Raw genomic sequence first — 17,799 nt, 5'->3', positions numbered from 1 at the left:
CTTTATGAACATTCTTGTGCATGTCCTTTGATGAATATATGTATGCATTTCTGTTGGGAATATACCTAGGAATGGAAATGATGGATGATAAGATGGGTATATGTTCAGCTTTGGTAGTTACTGCCCTCAGTTTTCCAAGGTTACCGTTTTTCACTCCCATCGCTGTGTGGGAGTTCCCAATGCTCCACATGCTTGCTGACATTTCATCTTTCTCTGGTGAGTGATAACTCCTTTGGCTTTAATTTGTATTTCCTTGTTAAATAAAGATGTTTAGTATTTTTTTTGTATATCTTTGGCCCTTCAGATACTCTCTTTTCTGAAGTAACTTCAAGTGTTTGTTCACTTTTCTACTGTATTATTTTTTTCTCTATTGATTTGTAGGAGATTCTTTAAAACATATTCTGAATATGAGTCCTTTGTTAGATATATGTGTTCCAAATATCTTTTCCCACTCTATGTTTGTCTTCACTGTCTTAAAGCAAGTCTTTTGGTGATAAGAAGTTCTTAATATAGTTCAATCTGTCAAATTTGTTCCTTACAGTTAGCACATTTTTTGTCCTGTTTAAGGAACTTTTGCCTACCTCTAGGTCATGAGGATATTTCCCTATGTTTTCTTTTAAGAGTTTTATTTTTTATTTTCATATTTAGATCTTCAAGCCATCTGGAGTATATTTTTGTGTTTGATGTGAGGTAGGAGTCAAGATGCATGTATTTCCATGTGGATATCTATTTGACCTAGCTGAATTTATTGAAAAGATTATGCTTTCCCTCACAGAACTGGGTGTTAATATTTTAAGGTTCTTTTTTTTCCCCAAGTTGAACAGATGGAAAGTGGTACCTGATTGTTTGATTTGAATTTCTTGATTATTTTGGCAGTTTGATGTTTCTCTATTGTGTTAATCAAGACAGGATAGGCCATGCTACAATAGCAAAGAAAGCACCAAATCTCACAGGCTTCAAACAACGTAAGTTTATTTTCCTTCATGCAAAGTCCAGTGCCAGTGAGCCAACTCATGGGGCAGCTGGCTCCCTGCAGTGGCCAGGAGATCCAGGTCACTTTCGTCTTGTGACTTCATATCATTAGGTGGTCTCTATAATGCCTGCTAAAAGAAGAAAGAGTGTGGTCGTGGCACACTGACTCTTAAATCCATGCCCTGGATGGAACACACCAGATTTCTGCTCATGTTTCATTGTCTATACCTAGTAACATGGCCCCATCTCACTGAAAGAAGTTTGGGAAGTATAGTTTTCCCATGTGTCCAGGGCGGAGAGGAAAACCAGATACCAGAGAGGTAACTAATAATTAACTAATCCCATAATTAACTAATCATATTTTCCCCTTTGTGAATTGTTTGTGTCTATTGCCACTTATCTTTTTGGGGTATCTAATATTTATATCAAATCAAAATAACCTTTAAGATTTCTTGCTTTGAATTCTATTTTAACTTAATAATGCTATCTGTAATTTATTTCAAGCTTGCTTACATTTTTACTCATCCTTTTCTTTCTAGTCTTTTTGTGCTATTTTATTTAGATGTATTTTTTATAAACAGCAAAGTATTGGATTTTAATTTTTAACACAATCTGAGAGCCTTTTTCTATTAATAGGGAATCTAAATTTAATAACTAAACGTATCATGCTTAATCTCGCTACTGCTGTATTTTTGTGCCTTTGTTTTCACTTGTGATGCTGTTTCTTTTCACTTTTGTCATTTGCTCTGCAGACTTCGTTTTGTTTGCTCTTATGTTCTACTGTGATTTTTGAAGGTGGACGTTCCTCTGATTCTGCTAGTGGGTTCCTGAGAGCTTTCCACAAATACTTTAAAATCTACATTTGTTAATTTACCAATAAAAGGCCAAACAATTACCATTGGAAACTTGATGTAGAAGAAGGCATCAAACATTTTTTTTCCCCAGCTCCCTGTTAATCCTTCCTTTTCAGCAAAATGAAGGTCTTCATTAATTTAATCTAGGGTAGTAAACCCAGTCATTTGAAAAAAATATTTTTTTTTTCATAAAGTAATTTCTATTTCTGTAAAACATTGGGACAATACCGAAAAGTACCAAGGCCAGTAACTAAAATCTGCCATAATCTTACCACACCAAGACAACCACTGTGAATATTTTAGTATATTTCCTTTCAATCTTTTCACCATATACATTTTATAAGATTGAGACTATATTGTATACATAATTTTTATATGCTGCTTTATTCACTGAAATGCCCTTATAAGCAAATCAGTTATATTTGGTTATTATAAAATCTTCACAATTATTTTAATGACTTTATCATATTCTACAAAGTAGATGAGCCATAAGTTATTATCATATCCTTATTATTGTACATTTAGGTTATTTTCAATTTTTTAATTATCATAAATAATGTTGAATAGAGTTATCTTTGTGCAAAAGGAGAAAAAGCACATTTTTTAAAAATATAATTTAGGATTATTTCCTTAGGATAGATTCCCACAATGAAATTGGTGGGTCAAAAAGAATAAATTTTTCAGAGGACTCTTAATCCTTACTGCTAAATTGCTTTCCAAAAAAAAAATCCCATGATTATAAATAAAATCTGAATATAACTATCTTGTTACTATACTTCTATTAGAATTTTAGACTTAGCGTCAATTCATCTCTCATTATTAGTGTTTATATTAACTTGTATCTATAGCTAAAGTCTGTTTTAGACATCCCCATCAACTCTTTCCAACCCCTATTTTCCAAATTGTGAGTTCTTTTTATGATTCAGTGATTCTCGATTTTATGCTTCATCAAATTGTGTTAAACCCATGGGAGAATGTTCCTGATACGCTTTTTTGTTGATTCGAAATAAAATTAATGCTTTGACTGAATTTTCTTTTCAGCACGTTGAGTAGTAGGTGACTTAGTTTCATCGAGGAAAATTACTTTCTGTTACTAGCGTCCCTGTGCTCTCCTAACCCATCCCAACCCTTAGATCAAGGAGAAGCCTATGGTAAATTAAAAGATGCAGTTCTAGGGGCTGGCCAGTGGCGCAGAGGTTAAGTTCACACATTCAGCTTCAGCAGCCCAGGGTTCGCCGGTTCCAATCCTGGGTGCAGACATGGTACCTCTTGGCAGGCATCCCACATACAAAAAAAGTAGAGGAAGATGGGCATGGATGTTAGCTCAGGGCCAGTCTTCCTCAGCAAAAAAGAGGAGGATTGGCAGCAGATGTTAGCTCAGGACTACTCTTCCTCCAAAAAAAAAAAAAAAAAAAAGCAGTTCAAGGAGGGATTTGAAAGCATGTTGAGGTTTGTAAACAAGGAAAAAAAGACAAAAAAGCAAAGATTGAACTAGGAGCTCAAGACTATATGAAACTGAAGATATAATAAAAAATAGAATAGAGTCTTAAGTTGGTATATGGAATGGATCCAGGCTCTGATGGATGTTTTGAATCTTGAAAAGGAAATAATAATTTAGATCACTTTGATGCACTTCAAGGCCCAGCTGAAATTGTTCCTCATGTAGGAAGCCTCAGATGTGATCTCTCTTGCCTCTAAGTTCTCCCATTTATCTATGCTTCACTTCTCGAATGGATTGGATGGGGGTCATTTGCCTGACTATTCTTTGCTCATCACCTCTAAGCTCGGCCTCTGACTCCCCACTGCACTCCCACAGCACCTGGCACTTGGCTTTAGCCAGGGTAGGCGCTCATCAAGTATTTCCTGAAACGAATGTTTATCTGTCCATAACTGTTTTCAAAACCAAGAATATACAGGTTATAAAAAATTCCCAAACAACTTTCTTCACTGAGTACCCAAAGAGAACAATAGTTACATAGATATTTACTTGAAGACTTTCTCATAGTGGTAGTTTTAGAAATTTCATTGTATGTTTATTGATTTTAAGACATTGTTTTCTTCACTTCTTCCCGTAAGAAAACACCATTCATTTCCCCTCGTATTAATGACATTTTTCTTTTTTAAAAAGATACTCCTTTTTGGACCGGCCCAATGGCCTAGTGGTTAAGTTCATGTGCTCTGCTTTGGTGGCCTGGGGTTCATGGGTTTGGATCCTGGGCGCAGACCTATGCACTACTCATCACACCTCGCTGTGTTGGCATCCCACATCCAAAATAAAGGAAGATTGGCACAGATGTTAGCTCAGGGCCAATCTTCCTCACCAAAAAAAAAAAAAAAAGAAGAAGAAGAAGAAGAAGATACTCCTTTTCATTCCCTCATTAAACAACAAATTTACCTTCCCTTAAGGGTGTGTGTGTAATAGAATCACAAGTGCCAGGTTATTTTTTCTAACAAAGTTTTTCTGACTTTTTATTGTAAGTGTACAGTTTGATGAATTTTCACAAACTGAACACACACTTCTAACCAGCACCTGGATTAAGGAGCAGAATATTACTTGTATCTCAGAAACCTGCCTCTTGCTTCATGGTGGCATTTTGACTTCTTTTGGGGGTGGCAGAAGGGGGAAGAAAGTCTCATCAATATTTGACATTTCTGTATTGTATCCAAGTTTCCAAATATGTATGAGGTTATGTACATTTCTACTTATTTTTTGCCATGTATCTAATTAAGAAAGGTTTAACACTTACTTTATATTTGCTGGGAAAGCATTAAGTGATTTTGAAAGCCTTTAAATTGTGCACTTGGAAAGATATTGTCAAAAATCAAGGATGTTTGAGTTTTTTTATGAAAAGAAACATCAATTTCTTTGCCTACAAAAACATTCATATTGCAGACACAAAGTCCAGCGTAAGGTTTTGGGAATCTTTGTTTTTCCCTCTAGTGTGATGACTTTATATTTCAGTTTAATTAGTAAAATTTAGGATGACTGAAGTGGAACACTAGATAGCAATTGGTTTTATATATTTTCTTAATCACTTTTCTAAGTAGACTGCTTCGTTACGAGATACATTGTTGACTTTAAATCTGCTATATGAGCACTGTTTGCTTTTCGTCCTTTGTTTTTGTAAACATTTCGTAACACCCATGTCCTTGGAGGACAGCTTCTGCTGCACTTTGGGGGAGGCAATGTTGTTCTGAAGTTATTATAACTTTTTAACTTTAGGCAAAATGAATCAGATTTGAGAAGCTAGTAATTCCAGTTTTTGTTAGGTACAGACCAAGGCTCCCCCCAGTCCTCAAATGAGTGGACAAACCTGAAGGAAACCATTTCCACTGCTAGAGAGAGCAGAGGAAGTATAACCTAACCTATTATGCACAAAACCCTGGAACTATCTCTATGGAGATTTGGAAACCAAAATCTTCAAGCAGTGGCGTTGTGAATTGTGCAGGGCAGGTAGAACAAACTCAGTGAAATGAGAATTCCTCATAATCTGATGCAATGGAGTCATTTGTCTAAGAATCTATCAAAAAAGACTACTGAGGTGGCAGCTCGCGAGGGTAGGGCAGGCATCCAATCTGTGTGTGTACATTTGGGTAAAGAAGGAAATCAAATCTGGAGGTGAGTATAGACAGAGGAGACAGGGTGGGTATCTCAGTCCACTGTGATAAGAAGGCCCAGCACTCTTCGTTTCCTAAACATTTCTAATGTAATATTTCATAGATATAAGGATAGACCTAATATATACATGCAGTTTAAAGAAAAAGCATGATACCTCTGTACTGTCACCCAACTAAACAAGGAGTGCATTTAGTGATGACTTTGAAGTCCCTGGGGGTTCTCCATGATCACATGCCCCCTTTTCCCTGATAGAAGTAACCACTCTGATTTTGGCTTCTCATTCCCTTTTTCTTTCTAGTTTTACCATATATTCATATATTCCTGAACAATATATTATTTAGTTTTGAATATTTTATAAATAGAATCAAACTGACTTCATCCTTCTTTAATTTGTTCTTTTAAATCAGCATTATGAAAAAAAATCAGCATTATGCTTGTGAACATTTTAATTGTTGTATAGTATCCTATCATATGAATATATATAACTCTATCCGTTCTTTTGTTGATGGACAGTTGGGTGGTTTCCAGTGTTTGACTGCTACGAAAGATAGTGCTATGGACATTCTTGTTCTGATCTCCTGGTGCATGTGAGCAAGAGCCCCTATAGGATATATTCTTTGGGATGGAATTGCCAGGTCATAGTATCTTCACTAGGTAATACCTCATTAACTATTTTTTTGCTTAGTTCAAAAGGGCTAGGGTTGCCATATTTAGCAAATAAAAATACAGGACACTCAGTTAAATCTGAATTTCACACAAGCAGCAAATAATTTTTTAGTATAAGTGTGGCCCATGCAAGATTTATATTTCATCCAGCAACCCTAACAAGGTCAACAAACTTTACCAAATCACAAACAGGGACCAATGAAGGGTAAGTGTGAGGGGGTGGTGGAGTATTTGGCCCTTTCTTCCTTTGCTAGAGCGGCCAACCCAATTGTTTACCAGCAGGTTAGTTCAGGGAACTCAAGTGCTTGCTAACCAGCTATGTGGGTAATTGATTGGCTCAACAAATTTAGCACCAACTGTACGCCAGCAGGTGCTAGATGTTGGGAATACAACTGTAAACATGACAGACAAGGTCCTTGCCCTCCCTGGGCTTTCAACCAAGGCGGGGAAATGGAGGAGGACAGTAAGGCAATGACCTATGCACTATGGGAGCAGTGGTGTGCTGATGAGGAAGCCCTGATCTGCCACTTTTGCTGACTTTGGAGTTGTAAATACTCTTACCATGGCCAATATCAAGCTACCAATGTGACATCATTGAACTCTGAGTTGAGGAGACGCATATACAATCTGTTCTCTGGGCAGTATAAACTGGCTCCAGCACCCCACTATAGGGGGAGTACTTAGGACACTTCAGCCAGTCTTTGGGCTCATTTCTGGTTGGTTTGGGGGAAAGGGGCTTAGGCATTAATTATTTCCTCAAATTGAGAAGGAATCAAATGTTGAGAGGTATAAAATGCATTTATTGTATCTATAACATTGGATGCTTTGTAAATATATTTTCTATGGTATATAAATTGAAAAGAGTCTCATAAACATAGTTGCAAATTATGATCAACTTATAGATCAGGGCTCAGACCTGCCCTTTTGTATATGACCTTCTATCAGGAGATCCTTGAAGACCTCTTCTCCTGCATTGCTCCCTCACCTGTATCCCAGCTGACTGATCCACATCATTCATTCATTCCACAAACATGACAGAGCCCTTGGTCTGTGCCAGGCACTCCACAAGGGGCTTGAGTCTGTACTCATGGAGCACTCAATTCACAGAAAGAACATTCTCCCCAGTGTCTTCTCAATTCTTTCTAGGCAGGTTTACTTCATTCTCCTTTTACTTGCTCAGTTCACTCCTGTGTTTTCATGCTGCCTTTCCCTCTGGGAATATTTCCCCAAGGAAGCTTGCCAAAAACTTCCTCCTAATTATCTTTTCTTGAGATTTCTCCTTCCCCATAGAGTGGCAGGTGTTCTTCTGTCTAAATCTGAACTCTCTTGACATTTCTGTATCTTTTTCTGTTGTGCAAGCTATCGCTCTAGCTATCCCATCTCTCTATCAAACATTTTTTCAATGCCTATGTACTAGCTGATGTGCAAGGTGTGGGGGAGCCTCTTACTATTTAAAAGTTTTCATCCATCATAATCATTTTATAAAATTATAAATTTGCACAATTTGTCTCTAGGCCCTTTTATGTTTAAATTTCTTAAGAAATACATGGTGTATTGTACAAAATATGGAAAAGCGTAAAGGAGAAAAGAATAATTATGTAATCTCACAACCCAAGGCTAGCCATTAACTTTTTAGGCTGCATCCTTGCAGTCATTTGTTACGCATACTTACAAACAAATTGGGATCATACCCACTTTTTCACTTACTATAGCGTGAAAATTTTATCATCTTTTTCAGTATTCTTTGAAGACACGATTGTAAATGATGACATGACATTCCATTTTCAGGCTACACCACGGTTTATTTAATTAGCTCTCTATTGCTGGCAGTAGTCTCTTTATAAGTCACTGTTGACTATCTTTATCATAAGCTACAAGAAAGCAGGAATCAATCATTTAATTGTCCTTCCTAGGCAGCACTCATAACAAAAATATATCTAAAGTAATTGGATTATGTATATGCTGTGATCCTCTAGTTACCATTTAAAGTGAAAGGAGTCAGTCTGCATAGTAACTCGGGTTGGTATAAAGGTAACCTGAAGCTCTGGAGAGGTTTGGGAGGGAGATAACCCATCATCAGATCTCTTTGGTTGGGTTTTGTTTACCACTCTTAAGAGGAGCTAAGCTCTGTATAAAGTCTGGGAATTCGTAGGAGCTTTAGACATCACCTAGTGACTCTAATCTCTTTTTCACAGATGAGAACATTGAATCAAGCACGATTGTTACCTGCTGAGACTTGACTTGACTTCCTTGACTTCCTTCCTGTCCTACGCTCTTTTCACCACAATCAGCTGAGTAAGCTTTCTCTTAAAATACAGAAAGGGCATACATTTATCTAGATGTCCTTAGAGGAACTCTATTTCCCTTTAGAGTGCATATACTTTGGTATAAAAATCTAATGGTAAGGACCTAGGTATGCATCCAAGAGAAAGGAAAGCATAAGTCCACACAAAGACTTGTACATGAATGTTGATAGCGGCATTATTTGTAACAGCCACAAAGTGTAAATGATGCAAGTTTCCACCATCAGGTGAATGGTTAAACAGCGTGGTATATTCATACAACAGAATAAATACCCAGCAATAAAAAGAAATGAAGTATTGAGAAATGCAATAAGGTAGATGAGTCTCAAAATAATTATGATGAATAAAATAAGCCAGACAAAAAGAGTACAAACTGTATGATTCCATTTATCTAAAATTCAGGAAAATGCAAACTAATTTAAGTGACAGAAAGCAGATCTGTGGTTACTTGGGGATGGGAGTGGAGTGGAAGAGGAACCTCAAAGGGGTAGAGGAAACTTTGGAGGCTGATGGATGTATTTATTAGCTTGATTGTAGAAATGGTTTCAGGGTTGTATACATGTCAAAACTCATCAAATTGTATACTTTAAATATGTGCAGTTTACTTTATGTCAATTATACCTCACCAAAGTTGTATAATTTGCAAGATTCACCTCGAGTTTGAAAAGCACAAGATGACTAAAACCTCACTGAAGAATCTGAAGCATGAGAAAACTAAAATTACTTCTGGAGATAACTGACAACGAAGCTTCTATTCTAGTAAGATAGTTTATCCGAACAAAACATGACTATGAGAAACGCAAAGTCATAAAAATAAAAAATAGAAATGACATTTTTGTCCCCCTGGTAATCATGCCATTTCCTCCTGCCTGTACAGTCGCTCTATATCATAATCTTTTTAGTGTTCTATTCAATTTGCTTTTTTAAGGAGAGTAATAACCTTGTTGTATTTTTCCTGAACTATTAGACTGCTCCTTTATGTACAAGATGTCCAATCCCTGGTGTGTCTGTACGTGTGTGGGTGTGTAGAAAGCTACATTGTATCTATAAACTTTAGCAAATGCTGCCATTTGCTTTGGGATTTTGTAGCCAGTTCTCGGCAGTGGCACTGGAAACAAATTGGAACTTTCTAGAAACCATACCCTCTTCTACAAGATGAACACTAGTTTTCCTAAATATGTGACTCCAGTAAAAAAATTTTCCTATTTAGATTTTCCACTTACTGTTTTAAAACAAAGAACTGCTAATACCACACACACAGTGCACAACACCGGTAAAGATTCTTTCTCTTATTAGAAAACACTCATAAAGTTTTATTTCCACCTCCCGCCCCCAAATTTTCTTAGCTCTTTTATTCGGTAATCACTCCCATTCCGCAGACAGGGAGGCGCACACAGGTTTTGTCGCACAGCACAGAGGGGCAAGAAAAAAAGCCACTCTCAACTTTTCAGTTCCATTTTGAGAAATGATCACAGAGAACTCCCGAGAAACGACAGCCAGCGAGAGCAGAAGCATTTCTCCCCAGGCTGGGGGTGGGTCGGGAGCCAGGCGCGCTTCCGCGGGAGAGGGGGAGTCAGGTGGCAGCGGAGCGGGCACGGGAGCCGGAGCGGCGCGGCGGGGGCGCGCCTCCCTCCGGCCGGCGCGGGCAGGCCGCCCCCGCGCACGCGAGTCCGCCGGCCCGGGGCTCCCGCGCCGCGCTGCGATCCGCGGGGACGCCGGGGGCGTCGGGCGCCCGCGTCACCTCCCCCGCGCGCTCGCCCTCCGCACCCCCCCCGCCCCCAACCCCTGGCAGGTCCCTCCCCCATGCCTGCTCCCGCGGCCGCCGCCGCCGCCGCCGCTACCGGAGGCGCAGGAGCCTCGCGATAGTGTTTGCACAGGCGGCGCGTGACGCCGCCGCCGCCTGTAACTGATGCAGAGGTTACCCCGCCGCCTCAGCCGCCACCCACCGCCCGCCGCCGCCACCCGGGCGACGCCGGGGGCCGACGCACTGCAGAGGTGCCGGCAGGTTCCGCCCGCGGAAGTCTCTCCGGCCGGCGCAGCCCGCGCTCCGCCCGCGCTCCGACCCCGGCTCCGGCGGGCGCCCCCTCGACGCCTCCGCCGCCGCGCTCCTTCCCTCCGCCTCTTCCCCGGCGCGCCCGCCTGCTCCCTCGCTTCTCCCCCTTTTCCTCCTCCCCGTCCCCTCTCCTCCCCTCACCTCGTCCCTCCCCACCTCCCCCCTGCTCGGTTTCCTCCCCCATCCCCTTGACTCTCCCCTCCCTGCCCTCGCTCTCTCGCTCGCCCTCAGCGCGGCCCCCGCCATGACGGAGGCGGGTGCCGGTGCCGTTGCCGCTGCCGCCGTCGCAGGGGGGGAGTCGGGTTCTCAGAAAGTAGCTTGATGAGTGTCCAAAGTAGCAGTGGAAGTTTGGAGGGGCCGCCATCTTGGTCCCAGCTCTCCACGTCTCCAACCCCGGGCTCGGCGGCGGCGGCCAGGTCCCTGCTGAATCACACGCCGCCATCCGGGAGGCCCAGGGAAGGTAAGCGCCGTCGCGCCCGCGCCCGCTCGCGGGCCTCCGCTCCCGCGCCGCGGCCCCCGCGCCCCGCGGGGCTCTTCTCCCTGCCCCGGGGTGGGGGATGGTGGCGAGGTGGACGCGAGGCCGCCCGGCTCCGGGGACGTAGTGCGCTGGCTGTGGGTGGTGGTTCGCGGGGGGCGGAGGTGACGGACGAGGGGGTGCGCGCTGGAGGGGACGGGGCGAGGCGCGGCGCCCAGACTCGCCTGGGTACCTGAGAGCCAGTCCTGCGAGGGTGGGAAGCCTCCCCCCGGACGCGAGCCCCTTTCTGCTCCATTTGCTAGTACACTCAGTACTCTTAACCTCCTGGCCTCCGGTCTCTGGTGGGTTTTCCCTCCGGTTGAAGCATTCATCCTCGAGCCCCCTCCCCTTCCCTCGCGCACTCCTCCCATAGAGGCGGTCCCCGTTCTACAAGCCTTGCTGCCCGGGACCTGGAGGATGCCCCTCGCTTGCACGGTCTCTGCCCTTTGGGCAGAGCCGCTGACATTATCAGAGCCGACCTTGATCCCCTGCCTGGCCCCCTAGAGCAATTTAAACGACAGACTGACTCGTGGGCAGGCTTTTTAAGCCACCCCTCCAGATGGTTGCAACTTTCTCTCCTTCGCCATCACCTCCTGCGTGTTTGTGCGTTATCTCTCTACTGCAAGTAGGCTACTGTTCTTCTCTGACAGGGCCGTGGGTTTTGTGGGAAATATCTGCGTAAAGGTTACTGCAAACACGCACCAGATCGGTTACAATTGTTTTCTAAGTTTTCTGGCTTCTTGCATGCAAGTGTGCTGCCACCAGATGTAGCAGTTACACAGCTAGTGAGACACCGGAGTGCTTTTGACTGAAATTTCAACTTGGTGTATTTAACTTTAATATACGACATAAAATGAAATTTGGGAGAACAGGCATTTATGGGGGAAGAGTAAATGTTCATGGAATCACTTTTAACGCTCTTTTGTCTGGAAAACGCTTAGCGGTGTTCAGCAATTGGTAAATGGGTTGTTCACTCCCAGTTGTGTCACACAGGGAGACTGTAGTCACATTAAAAAAAAAAACAACGCCTGGAAGTCCAATAGTCTAGTGAATCCTTTAATCAGGAGCTTTGGTTTATGTAGGAATGGGTGGGATTAATTTATCTTGAAAATATCTGTCAATATTTACTACTTACAGCCTTGACAATTCTTAATCAAGTGTTTTGTGCCCTGAATCCAGTGGTTCAGGCATAGCATTCTTTGTCATTTTGTTCCCGTGAGCATGTGTGAAAGTGACAATAGGCTCAAAGATTGGCATGAATTTGCTCTAGAAAATTCATGGAAAGGTTTGGTTTATGGCATCCATTAAACATGCTGAATACATTCACAGACATTTTCCCCTTTCCGTCTCACCCCCAACACTGAGTTCAGGTTATTAGAAAATAAAAGTTTATTTATTGACTAACTCAAATTTAGTGCATCTGGTGATTTTTCTTTTTGCACTTGAAAATTTGTAAATGAATATTTTAAAATCTTTTGTAAATAGAGCAATTGGTGTTTTTAGCGTGTTTTTACTTTTGTCTGTAGTTTCATTGAGATGCTTAATGATAGTGTTATGAATGACTAAACGATGGTTTTGGAAAAGACTGTCTTATTTTCTCTTTTTTTTTTTTAATGTCAGGACCTTTTTCATTCATTTCTCAAATATTCATTGAGCCGTTTCTGTGAGCCAGGTGCTGTACTAAATAGTTAGGACGTAGTGTTGAATTGTTCATCTGTAATGTCCATTATCAGCATTAGTAGTTTTGGAGCTGCAAAATCTAGATTGTGAGTTTCTGAGGTTAGTTCAACTCTAGTTAAAAAACTTTTATGCTATTTACACTTTTCCCGATGTTTGAAAATTTTGAGGGGTGGGGATAATTTAGCTTGAACTTCCAAATGACCAGAATTTTTTCCAGCAGTTTAGATTACAATAGATTTTTATGTAACCGAAACCAGTGAGTCTCTACTAATTAATGAAATAACGACATGCTTTTGTGAAAGTTATACTTCACATGAACTACCTGTGTGGCCACAATGGAACATTTCTTTTTGACCGACCAGCATGTAAATTAAAACTGTGCTAATCCTCTCTAGGGTTATATATTCATCTTGAAGATATAGTCTCAGATTTCACTAGTGCTAACAAGAATTGTATATATGAAGCCCCAGGTATCACCATGGAGATGTTTTCCTTTGGGATGTTTCTGTTTCTGTTTATTTGTTTTATTTTTTATTATTTTTTTGGTGAGGAAGATTGGCCCTGAGCTAACATCTGTGCCAGTCTTCCTCTATTTTGTATGTAGGATGCCGCCACAGTGTGGCTTGATGAGCGGTATGTAAGTCCATGTCTGGGATCCGAACTGGCAAACCTGGGCCACCTAGCGGAGTGTGTGAACATAACTACTACGCCGCCAGCTGGCCCCTCTATTTCTATTTATTTTAACAAGTATTTAGCATCTTTTTCAGGTACGCATGCTAGTGTATTGTATAAATTGATGCAGATTGAGAGAGCTTTAGGCTTCTGGTGACTGCTAGTAAGAACCATTAATGTTAATTAAACTTGAATGTATGTATCAAGGAGAGAACAAACTTTGTTTCTTGAAAAATTGAGCCAATTTAATGTAATATATAAAAGAACATTTTAAACTTAAAAGAATTACGTATATGTATATGTACATTTATAAAGGTTATATATGTGATGAACTCCTTTTAAGTAAACTTAACTTTGAAAACGGGCTATTTTTAAAAATTTGCCAAAGTATCTCAAAAATTAATTATTTTGAAGTTTTGATATATTTCAAACCAAAAAGATCTAAGGTTAAGATCTGATTATTTTTATTGTTCCATATTTTAGCTTTCTTCCTCCCCTTCTCACCCTATTCTCATTATCATATTAATAGTTTTACTTGATTGCAAATAAAATATGCCTTTAAATATTATAAGATTTAGGAATTTATTAGAATTTAGGAATTTATATAATATAGCGTAGACTACTTTTTTCCTGTGGGAATCGCAAAGCTTTTCCTTTATCAGTCTTGAAGTTTTCTGAGAGGTAGGTGCTCAGCACTGTAGCTCTAGGTTTCATGTTGGATGTTTTAAACCTCTGGTCTCTGTTCCATTTGATCTTCTAATAATCCTATGGTTAAGGAGGTGGGAAGTTAAGAACTTAAGTAAATTTTCAAATAAAGATCAGTTTTGCTTTGTTGAGGCTTAGGACCTAGTTACAGATTGGCTAGATGAGCAGATGGTTTTTTTGCATATCAGGAAATGGGTACTTTCGAATGGCTTATTGCTGAGTCAAATTAATGATTATGCAAAAGACTTGAATTTTCTTTTCTATTCCATCTTACTGGATATAAATAATTTGCTTTAATTTTATGTAAGAAGTGAAAGTAGTTTGGTTAGAAAGATAATATCACAGTATAATTAAAGTGTTGCACTCTCTGTTTCCATATTTACAGACTGCATCCCTTAGATAGAAGAATTAAAGTATTTGACTCCAGATGATTGAGAAATATCTGTAGGGAGATGTTAAAAATAAAGGTGTTCCCGATGGCCCTTTAATTTCTGAAGTCAGTAGCTGGAGAAGGACAGGGTTATGTGTTTAAGGATTCTAGCTCGTGAATAGGTTTGTGGTAGGCGCCTCCTTTACAGAGGCGCATTTCCACATTAGAGTGGAGAGAGAGAAGCGGCCCAGGAGACTTAGAGGTCTGGGAATCTGCCCGTGAGAAATCGGCTATGCTTTAGCCTTTTTGGTCTCAGGACCCCTACTCTTAAAACTTATTGAGGATTCTAAAGAGATTTTGTTTATGTGGGTTATATCTGTTGATATTTACTATAGTAAGAATGAAATAATTTAAAAAATATTTATCTAAAAAAAATAAGTGGATTATATATTAACAGATTTTTAAATGAAGAATAAATATTGTAAAACAGAAACTTTAGTGAGACTGGTAGCATTGTTTTATATTTTTACAAAATCACTAATTTCTGGCTTACTAGAAGACAGCTGGATTTTGCTTCTGTTTTCAGTCTGTTCTGATATATTTTGATTGAGGTATGTGACGAGAATCCAGCTTTACGTAGATATATAGTTGGGAAATAAGTAGTATTTTAAGAGCCTTTTTAGAAATTGTACGTATTCTTCTTTGATACTATACCAAAATTTGACAAGTGGCAGTTCTTTTTAAAGGTTACTTACAATGTGGAAGTACGTTGTGTTCCAGAAATGATTCCAGGACCCACAAGAAATCTGTGGACCATACATTTAGCCTGAAAAAGAGATTACTGAAGGGGTGAGGAACATGATAGCTGTCTTCAGGTATTTCAAAAACATAAAGTAGAAGGGAGAATACTGCCATGCGTCACTTAATGACAGGGATGCCTTCTGAGAAATTCGCCAGTGGACGATTTCGTTATTGTTCAAATGTCATAAAGTGTTGTGAAGGGGTACAAAATTTGCCACCCCAAAATGTGTCTCTTTAACATGTGGATTATTTTAGGCTGATTATTTTTAAGAAGCAAAGACTCAGAAAGTTTTTCTTGTTACCTCCTGCTTAACTGCCTTAAAGGATTCAGATTAAAAAACCTGTCTCAGGAAGCAAGCTATCACCCTGGCATAACATGAACTAGGTGGTAGACAGGGAGGAATCTAGAAAAGTCTGTTTGTTGGGCTCTCCTCTGTTTTCTTCTGTTTCTGTGTAGCCAGACAAATACTTGTTTTCCAAACATTTGCTTTTTTCACCTACCTGTGTATTTCCTTCCTTCCCTTTGAACTCCTTGACTCTCTCCACCCCCAACATCATCTTTTTTTTCTTCTTCTTTTTTTTTTCTGAAGAAGATTTGCCCTGAACTAACATCTGTTGCCAGTCTTCTGCTTTTTGCTTGAGGAAGATTTGCCCTGAGCTAACATCTGTGCCAGTCTTCCTCTATATTTTTGTATGTGGGTCGCCGCCACAGCATGGCTGCCGACTAGTGGTGTAGGTTCTCGCTCAGGAACCCGAACCTGGGCTGCCAAAGTGAAGTGCACTGAACTTAACCACTAGGCCACGAGGCTGGCCTCCCTACTGTCATCTTTTGTCTTTAGCTGAGGATAGCATTTAAGGTGAGGGCTTTGACCATTTTAGTGAGTTACTCAGTTTTCCTGGGTTTCTCCCATGTATACTTGTTATTAAACTTTTATTTTTCTCCTGTTAGTCTGTCTCATGTCAATTTAATTCTTAGACCAGGCTGAAGAACCTAGAATGGTAGAGGAAAATTTTTTCCTCCTCTACAGTACTTACACAAACCTAGATGGTATAGCCTACTGCACACCTAGGCTTTATGGTACTAACCCTGTGTGACCACTGTCATATGTGTCCACGGTTGACTGAAATGTCATTATGAGGCACATGACTGTAGATCTGTTCTGCTATTTTAGAAGGTAGACCAGCAGGTGAAAGTTAGGAAGGCATAGATTGAATTCAGTATAATTTTTTGACAAGAATGTAAGAACTGTGTAGGAACTAGGCTTGTCCAACAATGGAAGGAGTTGCCTCTTGAAGTATTTAGCTGTAAGAATTTAAAGCAGGCTAGAGGAACGTTTTGGGGGGAGGTGGAGATAAATTCTGTAGATTCTTATTTTGGGTGCTATTGGATTAAGTGACTTAAAGTCCCGTCCAATTTAAAAATGTAAACAATCTGTGCGGTTTTGAAAATCGCTATATATAGTTAAACTGTACTTATATATCCATGAATGTTTTTGAATATTCTCTTGTCAGTAGGATGAAACTATTGTTGACTTAATTGCTATTTTGCATTTTTATTGTGCTTTTTCTCTGAGGATTTTCCTGTATTTTCTGGAATCAACACTATCAGTCTTCCTGAAATCTTGCTAAATTCCCTGAGATATAATAAGCTTTGAAGATATTTTAGGGACTTAGATACTACTAACGATACAGTTTAGTAGAGTTGTAATATATTTGGGCACTGAATTTTAGAATATTGTGGGGGGTTGATTTTCAGTTTTGAAAATGTATAGTCTTTTATTTGTAATTGTTTGTGATTTCAGAAGTAATATGCTTAATCTGTTCTAATGGTTTTAAAGCTAAAGAGTCTGAAAAGAGGATACATGAAGAAAAATATTTAAATTGATCTCTGTTGAATTTAAAAATGCATATTAAATATAACCAGGAGATAAAAGAAAATGAAGAATTTTAATTTTCATTTTATTCAGAGAATTATGCATGTACTTTTTATCATTACCTGTAACAATTCATATGTTAATTTTATATCGAACATAATCTCTTCCATGAGTTGGATTGAAAGGTTAGATTTTAGGTGATGGGAAGTCAAACATAAATTCCCATAACTTTCTTGAGGTCAACTTAATAAGTATAGTGAGTGACACACAGCTTAAGACTTCATGTACTTGTTGCATTTGGATTTAAAGGTCATTTTCTATAAAAGAGCCATAGAAATATTTCATTTAGTTTTATAAAATCCTTCATGCATGTTAATAATTTCCAAAAATCTTGGAGGAATAGTGTTATGAAGTGGGAGAAGCAGTATGGTACGGATGAGAAAGTACGTTGATTGTAATTGGCATCCAAATGTAGTCTGTCCTGTGCTGTTAACTAGCTGTGTGACCTTGGGCAAGTAGCTTATCTCTCTGCTTCGGTTTCATAAAAATGAGAATTATAGAGCTGAAAGGGATCAGGGAACCAGTTGAGTCCAAACCTCTCATTTTATAGATGAGGAAACTTAGATAATTTGCTCAGGTTTTTACTGTTAAGAAAGTTGAGACCCAAATTCAGTGTTCTGATTCTCAACTTAGTGCTTTTTCCATTATACTTTGTG

General features: G+C 39.7%; 1 protein-coding gene across 1 annotated transcript in view; it reads left to right on the top strand.

Annotated features, from left to right (window-relative positions):
* The first annotated feature begins 10,344 nt into the window (after window positions 1–10,344).
* Window positions 10,345–17,799, top strand: part of TLK1 (tousled like kinase 1) — a 136,957-nt gene continuing 129,502 nt past the window's right edge. Inside the window, exon 1 of the mRNA XM_014846602.3 lies at window positions 10,345–10,927. Coding sequence (XP_014702088.1) covers window positions 10,789–10,927 — 139 coding nt within the window. The 5' untranslated portion in view covers window positions 10,345–10,788. The remainder of the gene's footprint in view (window positions 10,928–17,799) is intronic.

The sequence above is a fragment of the Equus asinus genome, chromosome 4 (genome assembly GCF_041296235.1).
Source record: "Equus asinus isolate D_3611 breed Donkey chromosome 4, EquAss-T2T_v2, whole genome shotgun sequence".
NCBI classification, from domain to species: Eukaryota; Metazoa; Chordata; class Mammalia; order Perissodactyla; family Equidae; genus Equus; species Equus asinus.
The sequence above is the reverse complement of the archived record's forward strand: the minus strand, read 5'-3'. Positions and strand labels throughout refer to the sequence as shown.